At 35.0% G+C, this 11,609-nt stretch overlaps 1 protein-coding gene across 1 annotated transcript in view; it reads left to right on the top strand.

Annotated features, from left to right (window-relative positions):
• Positions 1 to 11,609, top strand: part of PCLO (piccolo presynaptic cytomatrix protein) — a 333,240-nt gene that overhangs the window by 145,160 nt on the left and 176,471 nt on the right. The window contains exon 4 of the mRNA XM_010001252.1: positions 5,106 to 6,323. Within this exon, the coding sequence (XP_009999554.1) occupies positions 5,106 to 6,323 (1,218 nt within the window). The remainder of the gene's footprint in view (positions 1 to 5,105; positions 6,324 to 11,609) is intronic.

Genomic DNA, 11,609 nt, shown 5'->3' with positions numbered 1-11,609 from the left:
TAAACCTGGTAATATTTCATTAATCATTGACTTATTTTGTTGGTAGTTACATCATATATTGAAATCAGCTTATTTTCTCCATACCACCACTCCTATTGTGTCATACTCCAAGCTGTAATTCACCAATAGCAAGCAAGATCTTCTAGTTTCAAACCTTAATTTATCTCTAGGCAATTTATATCCATTTCATTTGCAGCCAGTATTCCTTTCCTCCTATAGGATAATTATTTGTAGGAATAATTTACCTAGGTTAATTACAGAATCACAGAATCCTAGGGGTTGGAAGGGACCTCGAAAGAACATCTAGTCCAACCCCCCTGCCAGAGCAGGGTCACCTAGAGTACATCACACAGGAACGCATCCAGGTGGATTTTGAATGTCTCCAGTGAAGGAGACTCCACAACCTCCCTGGGCAGCCTGTTCCAGTGCTCTGTCACTCTTACAGTAAAAAAATGTTTCCGGATATTCACCTTGAACCTCCTATGCTCCAATTTACACCCATTACCCCTTGTCCTATCACTGGTCATCACTGAAAAAAGCTTAACTCCATCTTCCTGACACTCACCCTTTACATATTTGTAAACTTTGATGAGGTCGCCCCTCAGTCTCCTCCAAGCTAAAGAGACCCGGCTCCCTCAGCCAAAAGGGAAATGTTCCACTCCGTCATCTTTGTGGCTCTGCGCCGGACACTCACAATGAATGTTAGATGTAAGCCCTCTTCATGATAATGTTTGTTTATTACAAAACTGAATGAGGGGAACACTGTGACACAGCTACTTTGTTCTGTCCGGCAATATGGGGTTGTAAGGATTTCTGAAAACATAGTGAAGGAACCATGGATTCAGAATATTAAAGCACACTAGTATCACTTGGTATGCAAATAACAGTGTTTCCTGCCAATTCAGGAATCAAAGGGTGTGAAGAATTCTGTAAAGCACTAAGAAGATTTATATAGTGAAGGCTGTTGAAAGAAGATGATGTCCGTTTCCTAAGTCCTAATAAAATTGGCTTGACAGGCTAACTGAAAAGATAGCCTTAGGAAAAAGCTTGCATTCAGGGCATGAGGTTAACTGAGGAAAAGACAAATCTAAAACTGAGGCATATGACTTCATGGTACATAATTTGATTTTGCAGAGAACCATTCTCACAGAGAACCAACAGCTAGAGTGCCAGTAATAATAGAAGATTTTTGCAGGAAGATTTTTGTAGGCTCTTTTCTGATCAAATAGCCACAAGATTATTAAAATCTTAGATTGGAATTTAAAATATATAGCTTGGGAGAAGTGTTTGCCGTGCCTATGTAGCAACATTAAAGTGGTAAAGCGATGTATTTGTAAAAAAAAAAAAGTCCAAGAGTACAATGGGAAGGTTCATTAAATCGCTGCATATCTGGATAATTACAGATCATTTCACTGGCATCACTTACATCATTACAACATGGAGACAAGACTGGGGCTTCCATCTCTAGACAACATTTTGGGCGGTTTGCCATTTTGCTCATGTTAATTATTTTCCTTTTTAAGAGACTTGTTCTACTATGTGTTCAGCAGAAAGCAAAGGTCTTGATTTGAAGGCCTTTACTCCAGGGTTAAGAGAGTGAATAGAGAGAGTGAGCAAAGCTGAGAGGAAGCAGAGCCTGGGTAACTGTTTTGTTTTTAAATACTTAATGAAATTACTAAAATTGTTATAGGCAGCTCAAAGAATTCAGTCTGTGAAGGATTTAAATGAGAGAAGTGACCTGAGGACCTAGTGTATGAACAGTGAGTGGGCTCCAGTTGAAGAGGTGCTTAATGGGATCCGCATAACCAACAGAGCTAGGAGAAGTAATAAAAGTTGGTGTATAGAAAAGAAACAAACATAGACACCCTAGAATTGAATCTGAATATACTGTGAGGAAATAAATAGAAATTATGTCACAAACATATGACACTGAGAGAAGAATGTGCATTTAAAGTATGAAGTAATGTTCTTTAAGAGTATCTGTATAGCATACATGTGAAATTCAACAAACTCTTGAACCATGAATTGTTTCATCATAGAAGCCTTGTAATTATGTTTCTATTAAATTAAAGATGGTTAAGGCTAGATTCTGAGAAGCTTAATAAAATTCAAGTATTGTCTTATTTCCATGCCTGTTGTTGGCAGAAGCTGTATTAGCACAACTAAAGATTATATTTTTTCTGCTTACATTTTGAAATAGGATTTATCAGGCTGATTGATGAATGCAAAACCCACTCGCTTTTTAGTGGATTTAAAAGCCTTTAAGCCCTCCAATAAATTTAATTTTAAAAATTGATCTAATTATCTAGTCAACTTTGTGTTGTGGTCTTTACAGTCATTCTGAGGAAAGAATCAAGTATATTATGAAATTGGATCTTTTTTCAGTAGTTATTTATGCTAAAAGTTATCTACTGTATTTAGTAACTTACACACTCCTGATAATACTAACTTCTGGATTTTCTGTGGATTTATTTTTTTTTTTCCTGGTGTATTACTTCTATTTTTTAGTTTAGAAAAAACAGTTTACAACATGTTTACAGCTTCCAATTTTGTTGTCTAGGAAAAAAAAAAATGTTCTTGTGCTTTAAAAGAGAGGAAACTACAGTAAAAATGGAGACAACTGCACTAAAAATTCCAGAGAAAGCCATCGAACATAAATCTGTGAACGAAAAAGAAAGGTTTTTTACATATTCTTTAAAAATAAGTTACTATTACTTGTATTTCTTAATTATGCTTTGCAGACAAATAATGTGTAGTTAGAGTACTTTAAGTCCTATGGAGGAGGATAATGTTCCCTGGAGGATTATGTTTTAATGCTTTTTTCCACAAAAAAACTAAACCTAAATTATATTTAATAGTCCGATACAGAATCACTTTCAGTTTGGAATCGCAAAGGGTTTAGTAATTATTAGGAGCTGCATAGCATTTGGAGACAGCTGATTCAGTTGATAAATGACATTTATTGGGACAATATTGCAAAATACTTCTAATACATATTTACTTTTGTCAATTACTAGGACACACTGGTAATTTTCTGTAAAAGTAGAATAATAAATACACTAGATAATTGTTAGATGACCTGAATAGCATTGCATGCATTCTTGCATTTCTTGTGCCTGAAACAAAATTTGTCAAAGAAAATTATTTTCTACATTAAATAGACTCTTCTTAATTGCATTTCAACAAAATTAAGCCTATTAAATTTTGTTTCACATGCAGTTGTCAAATCATCTGCATAAATCTTGTAGTTTATATTTACTTATTAGCCTAATCAGCTGTTTTTTTCAAAGTGGCAGCATCATACTAGTGATACAATGATTTTAAAAAACAACTAAAAAATGAGAATTGTAAAACTATTCAAGATTTGGAAGTATGATTTAAAGTATTCAGATTGACTTCACAAATTGGAGTTTTGGTAGATTTTAGATAATTCCAAAATGTGTTTGAAACCATCTAATCTCAAAATGTCTTAATTTCTGAAGATACTAAAAACCATAGTGTTCTGGCATGCCTACAGTGCACAGAAACTTTACTGAGCACCAGTGCGCTCAGAAATTATCCTGGTTGGGATGTGAGAGCTGAGCACACAAGCTCCACTGTCAGAGATGAGTAGGGAGATGCCTCAGTTCTGGCTAACTATCTTGAAAAGCCATTTGTGATCCTGTCATGACCAACCCTTATCACTCTGTGAGAAATACCGTATCAGTGACAATATTCTGGCATCACCAAGTGGTACATACTCTTGGTAGGAAAACCTGCCAGTGCATTTGTTGAAGTTAGGCCCTATTTTAGATTGATAAAGGCAAGTTACATGGAGTCAGAAGGAGGGCAGGGAGTCTGGTTCTTATACCCCTGTTATTCAGGCATTCTTTCCTAGCAGGGGCAGAGCTGGAGTTCCATTCTCTGCTTTTGGTGTTGCCTCACTTATTACTGTATTACTTGTTGATGCAACATGCATTCATGTTTCTAGGGTTGCACACTTCTGCCCTATACGCCTTCTTCTGACTAAATGCCATGTTGTCTTGGCAACTGGTTGTATACCATTGAAAAGTATTCTGAAATATTCAGTGCTGTCCATTTGATTGTCATTGTTGTCAAACCCGAGTCAAACGGTGACAGTCATCTGTACTATCCTAATATTATCAGCAGTATTACCTGTATGGAATTAATGGAACAATTTTACTCTCTTTTTCTTGTGATTCATATTCAATAGGTCACTAAGTTGTCTTCATTAAGACAATAACTGAATTTCTGAGACCTTCTGTTATCTCAGTAAAAAGAGTTAAAAACAAACATACAAAGATTACATGTACAGCATAGACCTCATATCCTCTAGTGAAGCTCATTTTGCACTAGTGAAATAGAGCTTCATTATTTATCCAAGTATCTAGAAGATTCTCCGCTTTTTATTTCCTTTTTAGTACTTTTCTGTTTTTTGTTTTTTCTATTCTAAAGAAGCTATACCCCAAATCCCACTGAAAACAGTCTGATTATTCTTCTCAATGTAGTAGCTAGGCAACTGGCAACAAAGTCTTTTGCACAGATATAAGCATTTGTCCTTTCTTTTTTTTTCCCTGATTTTCCGGGATGAAGACTAAAAGGAGTGAGTGTGCAGCAGGGATTTAGCAGTAAAGAAAACAGACAGGTGATCTTCCTTTTGGGTAACAGCTGTATTAAATTGATACACTGATACATATACACAAATTAAAGCAAGGAGGGTAACAAAGAGAGCCATGAGTCCCAGTTGGTCCCCTTTTACACATATTTACAAAATTAGAGGGACCTAGTGATAGATTATAGAGGCTTTAGAAAACAATAGATGTTAGAAATATATAAGCAAACTTTGTACATAAAGGTCATCAATACTTTGGAAGTATGTAATTACTGTTAGTATTCACAGTGTATTTTTACATTTGTTCAGCCTGGCTTTCTGGAGCCTGAAATGCTTCATTTCTCTTTGAAGGTGTTATGATTCTTCCTGCAAGGGCAGCAAAAGAAGAAAATAACTTCTCATGATGCATAGCATTCAGATTAAAAGTATTCAACTGTATCAATTGATGTTACTGTTTTCAAATAAGTAACTTTGTATGTTTGTTGTATCACAGGTACAGGAATGGCTGTGCTTAAACTGCCAGACCCAACGGGCAATGTCAGGACAACTTGGGGATATGGGAAAGGTGCCACTTCCGAAAACAGGCCCTTCACCACCAGTATCCAAACCACCTGCTTCTCCTCAAAAGCAGCCTAAGCCTGCTGTCTCACAGTCCCCTCAGAAGACTTCCACACCACCCACTCCCACAGCAGCAAAGCTGAAGGAAGAATCAGGCATTCAGAAGGAAGTCCCAAAACTTCAACAGGGGAGATTGGAAAAAACATTGTCAGCTGATAAAATCCAACAAGGAATTCAAAAAGAAGATGCAAAACTTAAGCAGGGAAAACTTGTCAAGATGCCCTCAGCTGAAAAAATTCAGCATGTTTCTCAGAAGGAAGACCCCAGACTACAACAAACAAAACTGACAAAGACAGCCTCGTCTGATAAAATTTTGCATGGAGCTCAGAAGGAGGATGCAAAATTTCAAGAGGCAAAACTCGCAAAAACATCCTCAGCTGACAAAATTTTGCATGGAGTTCAGAAGGAAGACATAAAACTTCAAGAGTCAAAATTGGCAAAGGTACCCTCAGCTGACAAAATTTTACATGGAATTCAGAAAGAAGACCCAAAACTCCAACAGATGAAAATGGCAAAGGCACTATCAGCTGACAAAATCCAGCCTACACTTCAGAAGGAAGATGCACAACTTCAGGACGTCAAATTGTCAAAGGCAGATTCAGTTGATAAAATTCAGCATGGGATTGAGAAAGAAGATCCAAAACTTCAACATGAGAAAATCATGAAAACGGCATCAGTGGAGAAAATCCAACAGAAAGCTCAAAAAGATGAATCAAAACTTCAGCAAGAAAAACTGTCAGAACCACTTTCAGCAGATAAAATTCCTGGAGCAATAGGTTCAGACCAAAAGAAACCCCTAAGCACGCTGGAAGAAGATAAAAAACTTGTTCTTCCAGAAGAGAGTACACCACGTCCCGGGGACAAAAAAGAACAAATTACAGCTGGGACTAAAGACCATGTTGCTGAACAGACAGCAGAAGTTGTAGCACCTTCTCAGGAGCCACAGGCTAAGAAGCTAGAGGACGATAAGAAAGAGGGTTTGACAACTGGGATTTCACAAGCAGTTTCAAAAGAAAAAGCTCAGGAAGAAATTCCTGTTCGAACAACACCTTTGCCAGGAGCTGGTCATGTAGAAGCAATGAAAGAAAAAATAGTAAGTGACTTTCTACCTCTCACCCCCTTCTCCCTTGCTAAAATTGAGAATTTGATCATGACAGACCCTCTCCTTTATTCTTTTCTGCTCTTTTTTGTTGTTCTCTGTACGGGATGATGCTAAATGATAAAATCAACGACTTCCGTTGAGTGACAGTTTCACTGTTTAGTCCTGTGCTCTACATGCTACTTTCATGATAAGCATTTGAAACTAAGGTGAAGTTCTTGTTTAATAATTTTTCCAATTTTTCCAATATATTATTTATTTACCTGTTTCTATAGACTCTCCAGATTTTGGGGTTTAATTGTTGATTCTGCAGTGTTCTCATAGTCCTTAATTCCAAAAGTTAATAATATATAATGGTAAAGTGTACAATGTTTTGCAATACCAAAATATAATAAACATTTGAGGAACATTTGTGATGCCTGAACATAGTATGTTAAAAGTATGAAACCTTTATATGGTTTTACTGTTTCATTTGTTTATCTCATATGGACTAGTAATTCTAAGTAGAGTGGGCTCTCAAGTCAGATGAAGGGATGAATTTGTGATAGCAAGTACTAGAGGTCTGCATTTCTTAAAGAAATGCATTTACTGATGTGAAGTCACCAAGTCACTTTATCAACTGAAGTAATATACACAATTTGTTGAAAAATATTTTTTTTTTTTTTTTTTTTTAATCACCACAGTAAATTAGTTGCTAATTACTATCTTATGAAAGTAGTAGTAGACTTAGGAAAAGTGTTTAAGTTTTACCAAAACTATGTTTTCGAATAATCCCAGTCAAAAAGTCAAGTTTGTTTGGGTTTTTTGTTGGTTTTGTTGCTTTCTTTTCTTTCCTTGTGATAACCAAAATATTTGAGCAATTTTGTTTGTTTTTTTTTAATTCAGAAATTCTGCCATGGAAAATGCTACTATTTTTTGTAAACCAAATTTCCTATCTGAAATACAACTCCTGTCACATGTTGTGTTTCCTCCTCTTGAGAGTATCAAGAAGTGTGGTGTCACCCAATTGTACCAAGAGAATCTATGAATTATGTTCAGAGTGATATTGCCGGAATTGCTGCCTTCTGGAAGAAATAAGGTCTAGAAAAAATTTATACCAATGGTATTATCTTGTATCAAACATAAGACAATATTACAGGACTACCTAAGATAAGTAAGCCTGATTTTGTTAACAAAATGTCCCTTCTGGGGATTTTTTAAAAATCAGAATTAGAATTTTGTTGTCAAAAGTTTGGGGTTTCTTTCTGCTGAAAAACACCTGTAAGGGAAAATGTTAATCATACTCTAGTCTCAGCCCTTTTTGGTAAGTTTTACATTCTTTAAGGAGGTGAAAACATTTTATACTCTGGGCATATCTGAGATACATACATTGGAATTCTGTCTCTGATAGTGACAGCTGTTAATTGTAGATTAATTTGTGATCTCTAGTGTGGTGCCCACATATATTTCAGTCTTATTTCATTGATATTTTACTTCCTCCCACTGCCTTCTAACTGAAATCAGGACTTCTTGAGTTAATGCCATAAATAGGAATTATCAAAGAACCATAGAATCATTAAGGTTGGAAGAGCTCTAAGATTATCAAGTCCAACCATCAACCCAACACCACCATTCCAACTAACCCATGTCATGAAATGCCATGTCTAAATGTTTTTTGAACACTCTCAGGATGTTGACTCCACCACTTCCCTGGGCAGCCTGTTCCGATGCCTGATCACTCTTTCAGTAAATAAATTTTTCCCAATCGGAACCTCCCCTGGTGCACTTTGAGTCCTATCACCGGTTACTTGGGAGAAGAGGCCAGCTCCCACCTCACTGCAACCTCCTTTCAGGTAGTTGTAGACAGAGATAAGGTCTCCCCCTCAGTCTTCTGTTCTTCGGGATAAACAAACCCAGTCTTCCTTCAACTTTGGGGAAGCAGAAATTTCATTAATAAGAAACCCCAAACTCATACATATCTACTTGCATGCATTTCTTAAGTTATAACTGTCTGGAATACAAACCAGAAGTTAATGAATGAAAAAGGAAGAGCTATTTTTACACAAAAATACCTTTTATTTTCTTTTTTTGTTGTTGTTGGAAAAAATCCTTAAAAAAAAAAAAAAAGCTTAAATTACTCACAATTAAAAATAAAGCTACTGCCTCACCTGGCTTGTACTGCAAAAAAATAACTCTTTAAAAGTTATTTATTTAAGAATTTTATGTTCTTAGTGCTGTACATCAAGCATTGCTGGACACAATTTTTCCCAAGAGAGCATTTGACAAAACTGGAAGAGGAAGTAATATTTAGATATTGAATATTGATTCCATTTCAGTGGGTAAAGGTCATTATCCAGACACTGAAGAATATTTTTTTTCATGTATTTTAGGACAGAATTATCTGAAGGATTTCAGGTAGATTTATTTTTAAATAAAGATGCAAGGGAAAACCAGCAGCACCCCAACAATCCTTTGAAGATAGGGAAAGGCTGAAATTGTGATGTGGTATAATCAGTAGAATGTTCCTTGGAAAATCGCAGCTACCAATTTTATGTAGAGATCTGGTGTCCTTTGAAACAAAAGTGACGTAGGTATTGAAACATTTCTACATATTTGTGTCTCAAAGTATTATTTAAATTAGCAGAAAGCCATTTTTTTTCTCCAAATCTTTTTTTTTCAGTAATATTTTAAACTGTAATTTCTTCAAAAGGATTTTAAAGAATAAACTATATAAAACAGTCATGTTGGAACTCACAAATTAGCATATAAGTAGTTCAGCATACACATTACCAAGGTGTCAGTTGAACATATATTTACAACTCCCCAGTTATATCGTGCAAGTGCTCCTATTACTACCTTATGTTCACTGAGGAATGATGCTGTGCTTAGGTTGAGTAACCAGGTAGAAAATAATACATTGTAAATTGACATCATTCTTCTAACATGTCATCAATGACAAAACACAGACTAGGGAATAAGGAAAAAGCTTACCTGTAAGCAGTTTTTCTGGGCACAAATAAAATGTTTAATTTTGATCATATAAAATTGAAATATATATTACACAGTTTAATCAACCAGTGTCTGTTTTTTACTCTGAAACTTCTTTTGTAGGTAAGGTGGATGTCTCCACTTCTTCAGTAAACAGAATGACCTTTTAAAAATAATGAATTCCTTTGCAAAATAAAATGTATATTTTGTGCAAGAGAATGTAATCTTGCTAACTATACATATTTTTTTTTCAAAAAGACTGATAAGACTTCTATTTTTTTTGGTAAAATCAGTTTTCTTTTAATAGATTTCTGACTGAATTTGATAACCAATGGTACTTTTTAAAAACACAAAGTTGTATATTTTCAAATAAGTAAGGATGTGTAAGAAAAAATAATAGTTCTAAAGCAAAACCTTCAAATGCAAAATAGTTTTAGGATGTGTTGACATTGACACTGTAGAAATACCACTAGAATAGTACGAATGCATCCTACATTTTTACCATCAGTTAAACAGACTACATTTTTAAAGAGTCTTATCCAACCAGCAGCTTTTATAAGTCTCCTTGTTCCTCATGTCTCAAGAAGATCCTCCAATCATTGTCTGTGTTAGAGCTAAATATATCCAGTAATAAAAAACACAGAGGGTAAACTTTTAGAAAAAATGTTTTTCAACTATTCTGGAAGGCCCAGTAATTCAACATGTATCAGAGTACTTCCTACTTTACAAGAAAGAATGAGGTTTTTTTCTTACTGATTAAAATGCATTTTTAATTTTCCAAGAATTGCTGAGTAGAAATATGATCCTTAGCAGCATTGTTTCTGCAATATTTTTTTTAAATTAATCTGTGAGTCTTATATTTATGTGATGCTTTAAAGTTTTACAGTGATACTTTGTCTCTGTGATGGCCAACCATTTAGAAAATAAATTACTAGTCATTTAAGAATAGATGTAGCTTATGACAATAACCTAGTTCTCAGGCTGCAGGAAATAAGAGGTGGGGGGGAGCACAAAGACCAGATATTATTTATTGCAAGGTACATGCATGTGATCTTGAAACATAATGTGAAGACAAGTTTTGCATGACACAGTTTAATCACAGAGCACAAAACTATACATACAGAAATGATAGAAGATATATTCATATGGTGGTAGCCTTAAAAGAAAGTTGGATTCTCTCATTACATTTGTTTCTAGTGATAAAAGAAGTCCGTCCTTATTACAGATATTTTTTTTTCTCCTTAATATACAAATATCAATCATTTCCATATTCAGTTTCCTGTTATTCGATGATCTGACACACGCTGAGGTTCAACAGCAGAATGGGCAATAGCAATGTTCAGTGCCATCTCCTCTGCTTTGGTCATTAAGGAGGTTAGACATTAGACCTACAGATAGTGGCACCATCACAGAATAAAAGGAGAATGAATAAAGTTGTTCCACAACTGGTTGTTGTCTGTTTTTCTCCCTATGGAGAACAGATCTGACAGATTCACTTTCACTAGATGGATGGAGTCTGTCCATCAGCTCCTAAGGGATCTTCTCAGCTTGATTGGATTTTCTAGTAGCTTATCTAAATTGATCACTGTGTGTGTTGTCTATGTCTTTATAAGTATGAACATACTGGAAATTAAAAGAAATAAAAAATAACAATTAAATGTAATTAGTGAAATTTATGAAGGAGCACTATGTATCTAGGTGGAAAAATCCTTTAGTTATAGTGAAATGTATGTGTTTTTAAAACATAGCCCAATAAATACCTCTCAAACACTTTCTTCTTTAATAAAGGGAACAAAAATGTAAACATAACATACAAACCCTAAAATTTTTAGCTATACCTCATTGCTGACTTCAAGGCATTAAGGGCTGGACAATAGCCAAGAGTACATCTTTCAGAATAGTAAGTATTGAGATGCTTTAAGTGGCAATGACTTCCCCAAGTTGTTTGGTGTACTGTAGGTTTCTCCATGTTTATATATTGATTTATGTAACTAAGCATTGCCATTTCTTAATGTATGTATTCCATAGTATTTTTTTTTTTTTTTTAACCCAGCATATTGCCAAGGAAATTGATAAATTAAAGCTTTAAAGAAATTATTTGCTGTCCTTCAGAAATCATTAAGTTTGATTAGCAAAGTTTACAAATACCACCTACTTATACTATTTGGGGCCATAACAAATATGAAGATCACATCATATTATTAAAATGAGGAGACTTTGGGATTCTTGTTGTTCTCAAACTGCTAGTGGAGGTGGAGACGTTCATAAGGTTTTCAGCTTAGACTATAACCAAGATGACCTGTCATTTGGAGA

This window comes from Chaetura pelagica, unplaced genomic scaffold, assembly GCF_000747805.2.
Source record: "Chaetura pelagica isolate M959 unplaced genomic scaffold, ChaPel_1.0 scaffold66, whole genome shotgun sequence".
Taxonomy (NCBI): domain Eukaryota; kingdom Metazoa; phylum Chordata; class Aves; order Apodiformes; family Apodidae; genus Chaetura; species Chaetura pelagica.
Note: the sequence above shows the minus strand (reverse complement) of the source record. Positions and strands in the feature narration are given on the sequence as shown.